Source organism: Ornithodoros turicata, chromosome 3 (genome assembly GCF_037126465.1).
Source record: "Ornithodoros turicata isolate Travis chromosome 3, ASM3712646v1, whole genome shotgun sequence".
NCBI classification, from domain to species: domain Eukaryota; kingdom Metazoa; phylum Arthropoda; class Arachnida; order Ixodida; family Argasidae; genus Ornithodoros; species Ornithodoros turicata.
Genome location: NC_088203.1, coordinates 104161655 through 104178375, shown reverse-complemented (window position 1 = coordinate 104178375; position 16721 = coordinate 104161655). Strand labels below are relative to the sequence as shown.

The 16721-nt window shown below is 45.4% G+C and overlaps 1 protein-coding gene across 1 annotated transcript in view; it reads left to right on the top strand.

Moving 5' to 3' along the window:
* LOC135389089 (uncharacterized) overlaps positions 1 to 16721 on the top strand; it is a 250679-nt gene that overhangs the window by 225054 nt on the left and 8904 nt on the right. Inside the window, exon 6 of the mRNA XM_064619055.1 lies at positions 12152 to 12301. Coding sequence (XP_064475125.1) covers positions 12225 to 12301 — 77 coding nt within the window. The 5' untranslated portion in view covers positions 12152 to 12224. The remainder of the gene's footprint in view (positions 1 to 12151; positions 12302 to 16721) is intronic.

Genomic DNA, 16721 nt, shown 5'->3' with positions numbered 1-16721 from the left:
GGCAACCAGTTTCGTTCTGAACTCGTATCGTTGTAACGCCTTGCGATAGTGAACATTCTTCTGTTATGAAGCTTCGTGGAGGGAACATGAAGTGAGATATTTCTTCCTTCTCTTTGGAATGAGAGTTGAATGCCGGACAGCTTCGAAAAAGAAATGTAATAAAAGTGTGGCTGGACGAGGCTTCCTCGAGAGTCTTGAGGAAAAGTTTGACAGTTTTTCATTTTGGGGTTTTTCGCCTCCTCGACAGATCTTCTTTGATGTAAGTCGCTTGGCATTCCATTGTTATTACTCTCATGAAATGAGAAGAAAGGTTTATGCCGTAACCACTAGCTTCCGACACCAACCTGCAATGCACGATATTGCGTCGAAATGTTATTGTGCTGGAAATATTGTGTTTGATGACGTAAAAGCTATGCACATGTAACGCACGGCGCGTGTTTTTGGAAGTGGTTGTGCTTGTACCACTCGATCTTTGCTTATAGAGTATAACTCGGTACAACACTTGACAGTTCGCTCAGAGCTTATAAATTAACGCTGCTATTAATTATTATACGTTGATAGTGAACTTAGCAGCAGCCTCTTATAGCTATCGTTGCTCGTATAGTTAGTTATAATCTCTGTTCTTTTTATTACCGTTTTTGTTATCGTTATTAAAGTCGTTTCAAAGCGCTAAAAGCCTACGAACATCACCGGACGATCACACGGAAAACACACCACAAAGCGTACTTTCAATAGTTTATCGACGAAGAAACAGCTGTGGTGAAGTAGACAGGCAACTTGTCTCCTTTCCGGCAATTGCGATTGAAACTGTGCTCATGCACTGGGGTCCTCGTTTTGCCCGATGAGGAAAGCTTTCCCAGGAAAGCGCACTGAAAAATTTGGTGGCGTTACTACACCGTCAGCCGCAGCAGCAACATACGGACCGCATCATCGCGACCGGAAGACAGTGCCTTACCACGGACGTTTAGTGAAACTGCCTTAAGTTAAGTTCAGTGCCTTAAGTTAAGGTTCAGTGGTGCCACGCCCCTTGAGTAGTGCCGCAGAGTTCGTCCTTCAACATGGAGGTCGTGTCAGAAGCAGCAGCATCATCACTGCCACTGACCAATCATCATCTTCATCGTGGCGTCGTTTATCCACGAAAGCGATGGGCATATGGGAGATGCCACGAGAGTTCACCGGCCAGCATCGACGTATCGCCATCTGTGAACTCTTTAGTTCGGCCCTTTACCAACCTAAAGCCTAACCAGCGTCTGTCCTTGCCTTTGGTAACTCGCCTGTTGTTCCTTACCTTATTCTTCAACATCTGTCGTGCCTAAATGGGGACGACATCTGGACCGCCGTCTTTGTCCCGTCAGCGACCAGCGGGTTGTCCCATTTATGCCTGACAACAGATGCGCGGCGCAGTGCTCGCAGAGTCGCTTTTCGAGAACCGCTCCGTGGTGGAACTGCTTTCCGTAGTCGGCCACGCTCAGGCTGCTCCGTGCTGCGGTGCTGGAGGTGAAAAGACGCGTAGAGGTGGGCAACGTCACCAGTAACACCCTGGGGGAACGTGCGATCCCGAATGTGGAGTGTTAAAACGCGTGGTTGAGGCAATCAGCTGTTTAAAGGCGTAAGATGCGAATATTTCAGTGTACAATGTGCTTGCGAGATATAGGGAAAGCAGATCTATGTTTATGTCACCTAAGATTATAACATTGTACCTTGAGGACCAAAAAGTAAATAATATGCGCTCAAACTCGTGAAGAAAGGAGTTTACACCATTATTTGGTGATCGATATACAGGGTGTCTTTTTTTTTTTCTTTTCCATACAGATTTTTCATTTAAAAGAAAACTATAAGAGCTATATAGACGTCCTGTTTTCGCTTCTATCATCTCTGGGCCGGCGGACGTTCTTGGCCATCTGTTGCTCAACCGTCGAATGACTAATTACGTAAAAATCTTTAATTAACTTTTTAGTTATAAAAGCTACTAAGTTGTCCCAAAGAGAATATCTGTTCCCTTCGGTCACCTGATATCGTAGCCGTTTTCAGAACAAAAATCCGTTCGATAGATCGTCCTCAAAAAAAAATCTTGAAAGAACACCATTTTGTTATTTATTTTGTTCATTGCTTATCTTGGGAGACTCGTCTTCCCTTCACCCTCAATGTGAAAGGGTGAAGGAGCACAGTGCCGCCTCATGCGTCGAAGATGAGCTTTACCTTGTGGAAACAAAACAAAAACAAATGTATCGGGTGCCGCTATCGGAACTGCCCTTATCTATGCATTTTCTGTTTTCTTTTAATCTTTTTCCAGGACGCACGAGGCGATAGTGTGCTCTTTCACCCTCTCACATTGGGGGATGAAGGAAAGACGCGTCTCCGAAGATGCGCGATGAACAAAATAAATAAAAAAATTGTGTTCCTTCACGAATTTTTTGCGGACGATCTATCGAACGAATTTTTGTTCTGAAAACGGCTACGATATCAGGTGACCGAAGGGAACAGGTGTCCTCATTTGGACAACTTCGTAGGTGTTATAATTAAAAAGTTAATTAACGATTTTTAGGTAATTAGTCATTCGACGGTTGAGCAACAGATGATCAAGAACGTCCGCCGGCCCAGAGATGATGGAAGTGAAAACTGGATGTCTATAGCCCTCATATTTTATAGCCCTTATATATATGACAAATCTGTAAGAAAAAAAAAAGACACCCTGTATAACACCGACATTGAGAGGCCGTTTATGGAAAGTGGAAAAGTGGGGAGGGCACTCAGGAATTTCAATGAGGAGAGACTCTACTAACCGACAAGAAAATGACGTTTTCTCCATCACGGAATATGAGATGCTCCTACGGATGTAAAGCGCTACCCCACCATGTAGGTCATTAACTCTGCGAGAAAACCCCACATTAAAATCTTGAAAATGAAGATAAGGTTCTAAGGCCCTCTCAGTCCATGTTTTGGGTTAGCGCAAAATAGCGCCTTCCAGGCAGATCGACGACGAGGTGCGCTTGATGAGAGGAAAGCGTGCACGGCAGCTAATTGGAACTCACGGGGATATAATTTGTGTATGACGTCAAATAGGTCAGGGGGCATTGGTTTTTTGCTTTATGCATTGTAATGGATGGAGGAAACATGTATACTCCGTGTACTTTAATAAAAGGTAAGGGACATTCGTGATTTTGCGGTCCCGAGACAACTATGATCCGTTTCTATAATAACCATGAAAGCTGGCGGTCACTTAAGACGTTTTTTGTATTGTTGACTGATTAGAGAATTCACAAACACAGTGATCCCATCCTCATTAACGTTCTAGCGTGCTATTTTTATATCTTTAGTTTTGACCAATTCGCGAGGTGGTTGGTCAGCTTCTCCGTTCGTTGAGAGCACATAGGAACCGGAGTAGGGAAGATATCGCATTGGCCAGTACTCCTCACGTGGACAACTGTTTATATCGCACGCGGAAGCAAGCAAAAAAATTCTTTTATCTGATCTTTGGAACATTGATACGCTACTCAGATGTTAACCGGATGACCAGTTATATGGAACGTTAACGTTCTCATCAGTTATGCTCATTAAAGACGGCGTCCACCAGCATCCATCCCCAATGGGAGGAGGCAATTCTTTCAGTCCGCCCCTACACTCTTAAAAATGAACTTCACCACATAGCACGCTCCTAGCCAACCATCACCCCGAATGACAACGTTCTCGCCCTAGATTTCTTGAAAACGGGAGGAGGAGCCAATTTTGTGCCCATTATGCACAGCACAAAATAGGCTCCTCCTCCCGTTTTCAACAAATCAGAGGCGAGAACGTTGTCATTCGGGATGGTGGTTGGCTAGGAGCGTGCTATGTGGTGAAGTTCATTTTTAAGAGTGTACTGTATCGTTGTTGGGAACGAGGCTAAGGAGCGCTCGGAGACTGCTGGTTTGAGAGTAACGCCACAAGATTTATAAGCAACTTGCACCCTGCCACAAAGTTTCTTAGCCGGATGCGAATCCGCAACCGTGGGATCAATAGACGGACATGTTGCCAACTGATATACCCGAGCCTTTTTTAGTGTTTTATGATCGCCCCAGGTCGGTGCGGGCTAAAAGATGAGCTGCACTGTGCATGAAATAAGCATCGATGTAATTGGAGACTATAACTGTAATACATTTTAGCTCAATGAAGTTGGCAACCCGCTGATTAGCACTCTTGGCAGCTCATTCTGTATTCCGCTGACGCGTTCCCGTTGCTGCCTTGGCGCGTCTTCGCAATGCGCTGTCTGTCCATGGAACGACCGTACTTTGGACGCCGTACCATGCGGGCATAAATAGCCCGCGTAATTGCTTTAATGGCACAGCGATGGTAGTTGCCTCGAAAGGGAAGGGAAGGGTGTGCTTTAGTCTAGTCGCCGCACCGTCATCTATCTCACTGCAGAGGAACTTCTGGTCGTACTACGTCAATCTAAACAGATAATGTGATTCATTACGAGGAAAAGCTATGCAAGCGTACACTGCTGGGCCAGGGTGCCTGTCTATGCTCGTATTCAACTTAAGAAGGAAAAGAAATCTAGCCCGTCAGCTCTGAAAATATTACTGCGCCGCGGATAGGATGGCTGGACACAGTGGTCAGGCTCCCTCCATGCGCCCGATAATGTAATCCACCGTATTCAGTCTGCTTCCGTATTGGATGTTAAGACTGGCCGCGTGACACTACGCTGCCGCAGAGAGTGCGCTCCCCCACTGATGGCGTATGGTGGCGCTGCAGTAGTTTTCCTGGCGCTCCTATTGCTTCTCCTTATCTCCAACGGCGTATGGAGTTGACGGACTAACTTTATGTTCTTTTTTAAGTTGAACACGACTATAGATAAGATTGACCAGCGGGGTTTTTTTTTTTTAAGGCGTCGTTTCTGGCCACAGGGGTGGCATCCAATGTATTGCTCCGTAGACGAAAGCGTGCTGGGCGAATGCAATGCATCCTGGACAGGTCCTGGTCGCACGTACCAGCAAACGTCAAGGCACACGTGACATTAAAGGTGGCGGCGCCCGTGATCGGCGGCCAAACCGTTTGTACACAATGCGGTTGTTGTTTCTGTGCGACGTTTTGGATGTTTTTCGATCACGGTAATTGTTTGCATCCGATAATCTCGCGGTAAGCCGCGCAGTTTTGCACGTAAGGCCATGTACTGTTGACGACTTCCAAAGATGTAATGACGACCGAGCGTTAAGACTCACTGAGCCGATGCGATGTACTTAAACTAAGGAGAAATAGGCTACCATGTTGCGGAAGAAGCACCGCATAGTTTACGTTGGCGAAATACGTTCATCTCTTTTCGCTATGACGACGGGAATATGTCGGTGAGCGGCAAAACGACATGTAAACAAAGTCACATGACCTCAAAATGACGTTTTCTATGACGTGCGACCTGAAGAAGATGGCAGTTTTGCCAAAAGCACTCGCGCGAGGGTAGTTACAACAATAGCGGGTTTGTGCCTCCCCTGTGTTTCCGGCTTTGTTTTAACCCCCGTTATTGGCTTCGGTGCTCTTGGTTACTCGTGATCTTGGCCGTGCTCAAGGCGATACCTACAATACCAGAAACCAAGTTTCTTTTTTTTAAAGCAAAACCCAGAATTAAAAATAACAAAACGCGATAAAAATCACGTCCCTTCATTACCGTTCTCATTCGTCGTAGTCCCACAGAAACCGACAGGTTAAGAACATTGATCGTTTTCTCAGGGAGAAGATCTCTCAAGTATCTCTTGGTGGCTTCCTTCCAATGGGCTTCTTCAAAATGTCCTCATTCCGAGAGTTCGCCACCTTAAATACGGGGCCCACGCACGAACTGTCTGCCTTATTATTTCGCGAGAGTGATCTTCTGATGCATCAGTAATGGTACCCGGTCAGTATTAGGGTGTGGACCGCTCAGAGAGATTCTATCTGTTTTGATCCGAATGCCGTCGGCCCACCTGCCTTTATCTATAATTGCGACCTTTCAGGTGTGATTTACTTCACGTGCCAACGCTGCTTGATACTGCCCTTATATGGGATGAGATCCAGGTCGCGCGACCTTCGTAAACCCGGCGGCCGTTCTTTCCCGCCGATATGTAATGCCAGAGCGTAATTAAATGGCAGAAAATTGGTCCGTTAGAGACGTAGAGATTTACAGGATTGTTAATCGTTCTTTCTCGTGGGGGAAAAATACTGAAACTGTTTACGCACATATGGAGCGTGGAAACAAGGGAGAGATAGCGTCCAGAATCCCGTAGAAGTGCAAGGGTGCAGGCGACAGGGCGGGATCCAGACCCTCGGTTTGGGGTGGGGGGGGGGGTTCTTTTTCGGAGCGCGTAGTGGGGAAGGGGGAGAGGGAAATTCAATGTATGAACTGACCTTTTTAGGGGGGTGATCGCCCAACCGCCCCCCCCCCCTCTTGGATCCGCCACTGGCAGGCGAGCTGGAACATTGTAAAACTACGATAAAATCTGAGACAGGGAACAGAAGATAACACGACGCGTTCTCAACGTATAGCAACGTCGTCTGCACTGAATAACGCCTCGTCGCTCTGTGACCGCGACGTGTCGCAGGTCGGCCCGCGAATCACAGACATGCTTCTAGCCGTTGTCATGGAAATGAGTCACCTTCAACTACGCGGCAGAGTTGTACGTAACTCGTTACAAGTAACTCGTTACCCAGTAACCAGTTACTTTTTTCGGTAACGAAGTAACGACCTAGTTACTTTTCTAAAAATTGTAACTAATAACGTATTCAGTTACAAAAATCGGTAACTCGTTACTCACGTTACTCGTTCCTTTCCTTCGTTTACGCTCGGCTTCAACATGGACAACATGGTCAGTTAGTATGTGGAAATTCCCGAAATCTCGCACGCTTCTAACACGAGGTGACCTGACCTGGATGTTCAGCTCCTGGGAGCCTCTGGTCGGCAGTCATTCTTTTGTTGAGTCTGAAAGTGACCGGCATGACGAATGCCCCAATACTTCCCGGTGGTGTCATTGACCTTGAAAGCATTCTTGGAAAAATACCCTGAATTTGTTTGTGGGTGTAGGTGTTATCTCCCAGCAGCTGCCAATGGATATACTAGAGTAACTGAGCTCGCCGAAACTCGGATCCTGAGATGGCACTGTCAATCTCTGCTGATTCGCCGTGTTGTTGTAAAGTGGGTCCACCCGACGTGGACCACGAAATCCCGGGTTTATTATATGCAGCCCGCGCGTGTCATTGGCCTACCAGCGTATCCCGGGAAGAAACCTTAGTCCCCGTATTTTCGCTCCCACCTCCACACTTCTGAGCTCCAGTGAGGATCTCTCGTTGGATTATAAGATGGCACAGATGATAATCACGTGAGTGTGGCCTGGGTTGGACGAGACGTTCAGAGTGAAGGCGGCAAAAGGTGACGGGAATGTAGTATTTTAGTGTCTTCTTTGCTTTCCCAAACTAAAATGAAGGAGAGCATCCCACTCGTCGCATTCGAATTTGGAGAAGCGTGCCCAGGTGAGCGTCTCCAATATTTTAGTTAGCTGTAGCATTTACTATATAGAGGATTACACGTTAAAGGCATTGCTTTTCACGAGTCCATCGACCTCGTGGAGCCAATGCTGTGTTGTGAGGCCCGATAACATTTGTTGATTTGATGGCTTACAACGGGGGGGGGGGGGGGTATGTTTACTGAAAGAAAGGAAAGGTTAGCCATTCAAAGAGGCAGCTTATACAACGGCTTGTAGACGTTGGTGTAGCATTTATCAGAACATATCAGATATATCACATATTTATCAGAACATAGACGCACAATATCGCGCTGACGTCGTGCAGCCTCCTAACCGTGGTGCCAAAATAGGGGAATAAAAGCAGCTGTTGACCTTGAATTCACAGAACGAAAAAAAGAAGGAAAGTCAGCCTCGCTACTAATCAGGCGCATCCAACGCATGCATCAAACAAAGGTGGTTGTATTTGATGCAACCATGCCTTTCCACAGCAATTTTTCAGTCTTGTCACAGAGGCTCTCTCGAGCAAACGCACCAAAAATAACCGATGCCCATTTCGAGTACCAACTATCCTTCAAAGCAAATTCCATGGAAATTGTCGGACCAAATGAAGCACGTGTCAATTTTGATATGGTTGTGGCTCTGTAATAGCTTGGTAACGTAAAAGTAACTAGTTACTATCGAGTAACGGGAACGCGTTCCTTTTGTTACTTTGGTAACGGGTAACGTATTTATTTCCTTTTTTTCGTGGTAACGAGTAACGGTATTTAGTTCCTTTTTTTCGGTAACGTGTACAAGTCTGCTACGCGGGAAGCCTGTAGTCATACTAGTATTTACCAGAGTTGTACGTAACGCGTTACTAGTAATTGCGTTACTAGTAATCAATTACTTTTCTCAGTAATTTTTAACGTAATCAATTCATTTTGTGAGCAAGTAATTTTCCAAGTAATCTGATTACAATTTTCAGCAGTAATCAATTACTGAGTAATCGATTACTTTTTTAACCTTCTGTCAACAATGGCAACCATTTTCAGCAAGCCAATCTGTTCTTTTGTTCCACCACGAGTTCCACTGAAGCAATGACGCAGAGGTCACTGTGACGGCCATCTCTAGTCCACACGTGTTCCATGCACACCACAGTAAATATGATAATCCCTTAAAACCGCGACCTACTGGAGCAACAGTAAAATAGGTGACTGTATTGATAAATTTGCGGGCTGAACATAACAATAGTAACAAAACGAAGCGGATGTTTCGACGTTGTTTTAAATGTGTATATAAATCTGTAATAAACGCGTGTATGTGTTTTGTATGTTGCTTTCAGATGTATTTGTGAATTTCACTTATCATGTATGTTGGTGTCTCATTAGAATTTGCAACAAGAGCTGCATGTTTGCACACTGCAGGCTTGTTGGCTTTGCTAGGATCGACAATTTAAAAGTAACGGGAAAAGTAACGCGTTACATTTTTAATCGGTAACGTATTACATTTTTGATGAAGTAATTTGTAACGGTAAAGCATTACTTTTCGCGCAGTAGTAACAGTAATTGTAATCAATTACTTTTTTCGAGTAACGTGTACAACTCTGGTATTTACTAGTCCAACCCCCGAGCGACGAATAGAAACCGATAATTTGACAACTAGCGTGTAGTTTTCTTCGTACTTAAACTTCCGTTGGGAATTACGCGTCTATTTCTTAAGAATCGTAGCGAATTCACGAGAACAGCAAATCACTCATCCTTACCATTCCGAATCTAATTGATTGGAAAGGCTATAAAGAAATCCAAGAGTATCGCGATGAATATTCCGAAATCGCTTGGATAGAATTCCTCATATACCTGCTCTGATGTCATCATCGTTTTTCTAACGTTCCTGCACACCGCGATAACGTCTTCCACCGCAGCAAAATGTCCTCATATACTCTGTGCCATATTCTCAAGAGAGACCAGTACTCCTTCACACCTACACCAATAACACTATTAAATACCCATCAACAAGTTCCCCTTACTTTTTCCCGCTATGGCTCGTTTTTAATTCTGTGCCAATCCTCTGTTCGTGGGGCAATCAAACGTCGTTCAAGCAGAAAGGGCCATTCATCAGGTCCGCACATCTAATAACACAATACACACCATTGAGGTGCTGGCAACGTCGCCCCATCCGTGGATCATTTCACACGTTCTCCCGTGATATATGGGCAGACTTTCGGAAAGCAGCCACCCATTGTTTCCTAATCAGAAACTTGTGATCAGCTAATACGTCATACCAAGCACAGCTCGGAGAATTTGGTGTGCGTTCCGCGTTCTTTGTGGCCAGTGGCTGACGTCGCTGGACGTTTAGCCCGTTCTGAAAAATGGCACCCGTTAGGGAAATTGGCAACCCCTGTTGAGAACGGGTCGCAGGCACGGTAGATAAAGGAGCCAATTATGAATTACTGGTAAGGACATATCTCTGCGGCGCGGCCTACAGCTTATTGGGATAAAACTGGTGTACCCCTCGACATTGTTTTGCGGAATTTGTAGCGTACGGTGCATCCACGGTACGCCGACGGTACGTCCAAGTACGGTTATGTCCACGTTGTCACGGTACAACAGATATTTGTGTTTTAAACAGCCGTAATTTACCCCTATATTTTTTCTCGATGTTTAACGTGTAAGCCTTGTGTCGAACCACGTGGAAAAGGGGTGTTCATTTTTGGTGGCCAGAGTAGCCGTGCCACCGCGGGAAGGCAGGTGTTTGCCGGATTGTAAAAGAGTGGGCAACTTTTCATTCCAAGAATGTGACGCAGGCAGTGACCTATTTGTGACTAGGGAAAGTGGGCCATGTCTTGCGGGCGTTGTTAGAAGGTCCCGTGCGTGCCCCGAGGTGTTAAAAGAAGGGAACGTAATGGGTAAGGTCACTCGTCTGGTGGTCAGCGAAAGTGAAAGGTGCAGTGAAAGTGGTGGCGGCGGTTCTCCGCTGGGGAGATCCCGAGGTGCGCAAGTCGGTACATTCAATGTGTGGACGGTAGCGTGACGGAAGTTCGAGGATCGACGAAGAAGGGCAAAGACTCTGAGTGGAGTCAAGTTATGTAACCAAGTGCGCGAGAGTCTCTGTGTGAGGAAGGCCAACGATGTTTTGTGTATCCACGAGGGAAGACTCCGTAACCACCACAGCTAGGTTTGTTTGAAAAGCGTCGACTGTTTTATGTACCGTGATCTATTGTAGCCTGAGTGGCAGAGTTGTGTTGTAGTTCAGATTTGTGGTTGTAACGTATTGGTTTTATCGCCTGTCCCAAATCTGTCGTTTTCTTTCTCTGCCCGTCTCCTACGCCTTTTTTTTTTTTTTTGCCTCCCTCCTGCATAGACTCCGGCTCAATGTTGTTTCACCCCGCAATTGAAGTGTATGATCCGATGCTGTGGCACGGGCCTTTAGTCCATTTGCGGTGTCGTGGCGACTGCCCAGCACATTCTTATGGAATGTTCACTCTACTGCCCGCAAAGGCGAACATTGTGTGGTGAGGTAGCCCGCATCAGCAACAGGCCACTCACCTTAGCTGCAGTCATTGGCCCCTATGAAGATCCTGTGCTCCATCGTCGGGTTCTTCACCTGTTCATGGACTTCCTGTCGTCCACTGGATTGCTTCAGACGCTTTAGTTCTTTCTTGTGTTTTCACCCTTCCTTCATCATTATCACATAATGTTCCACGTGCAATGGGGTAGGGTACGGCACCACCGCGGTGAAACACCCCATACGTCATCGTCATCATTTACTGGTGTTGTTGTTATCGCCTGTGTGGCATTCTTGTGTTTGTAGTTGTGATTTTGGAAACGCGTATGTGTATCTGATCAAGTGTAGCAACAGTAATTTTTTTATTTTGTTCGTTGTTCAAACAACGAGTCCTCCTTCATCTATCCGCCCGCTATCCACCATCGGTTTGATTGACTGAGTCCGAACTTTTATGTTGCTCACAGGGCTGCATCTCGTACACGTGATCGCGAACGCCCGCCTGAAAGAACAAGGAAGTGACACGTAACGTCGTTCGAAAGCCTGCTTCACTCATCATGCAGTCTATAAGTAGCTGTGCAATGTACTGCCACTGCGCAATAAAATTTATAGAAACGCCCGGAGAGAGCAACCTCGTCCCGATCTATTCGCGTGACGTCTGCAGACTCTGCATTGCACCACACTGTGAGGAGAAGAGAAAAAGTAAAACAGGGAGTAATTGTAACTTCTATTGCCCTAGAGTGCAATTACTCCTCATTTCAGTACCCTAACCCCGAAATTTACTCTCCAGGACTGCGAATAGTCACTCAACTTCGCAAATGGCCTCCTGAATGTAATAGTCTACGTAAATACGTCTTGTTCGTGAATTTGATGGCCATACATCTCAGCTAACTGGGCAATTTTCCACCCACACATACTGTAAATAGTAAAAAGGAATAGGGAAAGGTTCTTTCTTGCGAAATTATGCCCTATGCACGTCGCCCGATTTGATATCACTCGACATATCACGGTTTGACGGTTTAATTCAAAGTATTTTCATTCGTGCACATCAATAATCTACCTAGAACTATTAGAACACAGCGTGAAATGCAGTTCCCGCTCTGTGACATTCATTAACTCTCGAAAGGGACTAATTTTTGTAGTAGTGCATTTTATCCCCCGAAATACTAAAATCACTCATTTTCTCTCTCTCTCTCTCTCTCTCTTAGAGTGCAGGCCTGGACGGGGAGCAGCCGTTAGCTCGTATTCACCAGCAAGGAGTCGTCTGATGATGCTAATGTGATGGCGCTTCAGCGAAGCCAGGGGCTGCGTCACGAGTCACATGATCACCCTCCCATCGGGACTGCGAACGTGACAAAGTGACGTTGGCTTCCATCATTCACTTACACGCTCTTTGAAGGAGTGGAGGGTGTTTGAAGGAGGATGAGTAGAGGGTGTGCTGACCAGAGGAAAACGCCATCCAGATAGAGAAGACCTTTCTTTTTTTCTTTTTCTTTTTTATTGTTTTTGTTTCCATCTAACAAAAGATGGCGGTGGCCCCGGAAAAAAAGCTACAACAAAGTACCTTGAGGGCACCCGGGGGCCGCACTGACACTAGGCAGCACTACGCAGAAATACAGTACACAAGTATGCAGTACACAGTAAAGATAAATAATGCACAAGAATCAAACACACATTAGCCTATGCTACATATTCTCATAAACATAAACTTTATGTAGTAAGTAAAAATATGGCACAGGAGAATAGTGAAAAGAAAAACTATAAAATAAAAGCACTCAATGCAGCTCAGTAAGTAAAAAAAAAAAAAGAAAAAACATGCAAAATTTACGGCAGTACCTATACACTTTCTGTAGTATGTAGAAACAGAAGAACAGTGAAAAGAAAAAAATGATAAAACAGAAGTACTCAATACAGGTCACTGAGTAAAAGAACATTGCACAAAATTTGCTACATTTTTTTTAAATTAAATTAAATGCATTAATTAATCTAAAATACCATGACATCGTAACTGTTTATGGTTGCATGTTTTCAACCCAGTACAACCGAAGATTGTTGATTGATTGTTGATCAACCGCCTGATTAATGTGTCCTCTCACTCTTTTGCACGTAAACATATTAACAGATGTAGGCCAATCGCCGCAGATGATTTCAAACGCAGGCTTTGTGGCTGATGGTGGTTTGTGCCCATGGCTACTTCCAGGGCCGACGAGAGAAATTATGACCCCCGGGGATGGCTCCGGATGAGTCCTGCCCTGGCACCCCTCCTTTCGTCTCCTGGTGCTGGTGGTGGTGGAGGTAGCCTAGGGTCTTGCGGGGCCCTGAAGCGGTCCGCGCCATGAGGCTCTATCCCACAGCTGCCTCCTTTCTCCCACCTCACGAAGGCGGCGGACCCCAAATTGCTACGTGACGTCGTTTCAGCTAAAAGGCTTTATTTTTGGGCGGTCTTGCCAGAGGCCCCTAGCGCCTGCTGCAGGGCCGCTGCGCTTGTCGCGAGAGGATTCGTGTTATTCCGCCCTTCCATCACGAGAGGCTCGTGTTATTTCTTGCACAACACGTCGCCGCCGAAAACGAAAATTTTATGGAGGGGCATTTCACAGGTCCTTTAAAAAGTCATTATATTGTCCCCTTCCTCGGAGCTTTCTTATCCGCTTCGTCAGCTACCCATTTTTTCCCTCTCTCTCTTCTCAACACGTGCCCCCATTTCTTACCCATCTCTTTCCCGTCGATTCCCTCCTTTTCCCTCAACGCGTTGTCATAGTTGTCTCGCGACGTAAAGCGACTAATCATCATTACCTCCTTTTCTCTCTCATTTCTCCTCACCTGTTCCTCACCACGTGGGCAATGTCTGAGAGGCTCACAGTCTGCTCACCGATATGTTTCATTCTGCTAGAACAACATTATTGATATTTATCGAGCGCGATTATTCATAAACATAGAGACACAAGATACTGTAGCCAAATAACCCGACGGTGACAGACTAGGCGAGAGAAGCCACATCGGGGTCAGTGTGACCAGCGGACGAAAACAACTTGAACTTATAATCTTGTGTACATGTAGCGAATGCAAAAAAATAAAAAAATAAAATAAAAGAAGAAATAAAGAAAACGTCTATCAAGCCAATTCTACCGTGATGTCCAACCCATTGCGAAGATATAAGGTGAAACTAGAGAGATCTCGTTTGGAGGTTTGAAATATAGTCGTTATAGAGGAAAGAAAAATGTCGTAGGAGTTTCGGTTTCATATTCACACGCGACGCGCCCGTGTCTGTGCGAAGGCTGCATTTTCAACTCAAACTATAATGGCGGATCTTTCCTTTTAATAAATGTATATCCCCCCCCTCAAACTGTAATGTGCCTTCTAATAGCAGCGTCTTCTAATCCTCCTTAGTCATTTCTCTGCACGTATGTGTGTTCACTGAGAAAATGTGCTATGAACGTCAATATGCCCCATTTTTGCATCACCAAAAAAAACACGAGTGCAGTGCTCTGGTAGAACACGATCAATGCCTCCACGAAACCGGAACGGGTTGGATAGGACTGGATAGCATACACGCAGCTCCAATGGCTTCTTACGCTAAAGCCAGTGAGAGCGAGTTAAAACATGCGTATTTCCTCCTTTCATTTCGTTCTATGGTATCTTTCTTATGGCCATCTTGGACTGGCAGCCACCGAACTCTCTAGAGCCCTCTATCTTCGACTGGTCCAAACGGAGCACTCTGACAACAGCATCGGTAGTTCCCAAGCAGCACAATGTACTGAAAGTCGAGTGCAATAGGGGTGGACGGTATGTATCTTATCAGTGTTCTTTAGTTTAACGAGTCTGTTCAAGGCCTTCCACCTACCCGTCCACCCCTATTGCACTCGACTTTCAGTACATTTTGCTGCTCTGGTTGTTTCTTTCTTCGTCCACCTCGGGCTTACAGCGTGCTACCGGCTGTCGAAGGTACATTTAGATCTTCACGATCTCGAATGGTAACCCACAATCAGGAATGGCGATAAGGTTTCAGGCGTCTTTGAAACCACGTGTGTTTTTCGATTCTGTGGTTCGCGCATCGTTTCATCGCTGTTACTTATTTAGTACAAAATAGTGAACGATGAAGGCCCGTTAATAGCTTTCGTTATGTTAAATTTGATGGATTATTTCGCGCGTCAGAAACAACATCGTTGGCGACTGCTCGGCTCCTATTGATTTTGCTATAAGCAGTTAGTCTTACAGCGAGTTCCCATGCACTGCGCTTGGCCTGCCTTTGAATGATTAATGGTTCTCAAAAGGCGATTATCTTCCAGATTTTTTCTTTTTGCTTTAGCTGCTATGCAAGAATATGCGCTGTGAAGGGTAAAGTTATTGTAGCGGTCGCAAGTTAATATGTTAGGTTGCCTATGCTGTGAGATGACGAAATGGGGGGTCTTGACGCTAGTCCGCAGAATGATTTATGTCGTACAAGCAATGCTTTGCGGCTTTTGCGTACTTTTGGAAGTTCTGAACGAAACCAGTTTGATGTTGTGGGATCATCAGAAGCTACTTCTGACAAATATGTAGACTGATATCAAGGACTGATATGCCGGCCGGGGCACGTTCCCGTTCCCTTTCGTTATTTTATCTCGGTAGAGGTAAAAAGGGCATTGAGTGATTGTAAGGGGGGGGGGGGGTTGCAGTAAGAGCTGCGCTCTCAGGTCGGACGGAAATCTTTTCTTAGCACTACGATTTGCTCGTGCTGTTACTGTGCATTCATAGAATTGGGAATTATCGCCGTGGATAGTGGTGTGCGTGCTGCTCAATGTGAGTCAATAAACCTTTTGTTGTTGCCTGTTAGCCGCGCTGATGTTTGTTGTACTTCCCGGTTGCGTTCGAGTCGGAACCATATACGGGACTCAGCTCACAAAGCCGAAGGCGAGTAACCCGTGAAAGGGAATGAAAAAAAGGACAGACAAGTTTGATGTCATGGCGACAACACTGTCTTTGTCGCCTAGTGGAAACCATTTTTGGAAATATGTAACCTTGTCCTGGAAAAAAATCCACTATGATCATCGGTAACAGTCCTTGCTGGAATAATGGTCCCTGCGCAGATAAACTATGTAAATAGTTATTTTTGTAAAAACGGTAGCACCCCGATTCGTCCAAATGTTTATTTCGTCCAAGTATTCACAACGTCCAAGTACTCAGCACGTCCGAAAAAAATTGGACATAGTGGGCATTGGACGAACTGAACCAAAGGGGGGGGGGGGGGGAAACTTGACCAACCCGTCCAAATAACCGTCCCGTCCAAACGCTTGTTTCGTCCGAAAAGGGAGGGGGATCTCCGAATGCGAGTGGACAATTGCTTCGTTTACGATTGAAGGTAGAATTTAAACATTCACACCGAAAGATGCCATGTCATACACCAAGTAAAACGAAAAACAAGTGCTCAGCCTGCTCTGTTTATTTATTTTTCTTTATTTATTTTTTTTCATTCCAACAACTGACTTATTAGTTGAAGGTAAGATTTAAACATTCCCACTGAAAGATGTTATACACCGAGTAAAACGAGAAACAAATGCTCAGCCTGCTCCGTTTAGTTGTTCTTTTCTTTTCATTTTTTCATTTAAACAACTAACTTATTGGTTAGCATGGCCCAGCAAGTGGGACATGCGCTGCAGGTATGCCTTGATGACATGAGCAAACTGCTCTGTTACGTCTGTGAAGTTTGCTTCGTTTCCCAGCATCATTTCCCCTGAGCTGTATTTTCCGTACGCCCATGAGAAGGAAGAGCGAGCCTCTTGTATCGTCTCCTGCTTGGCG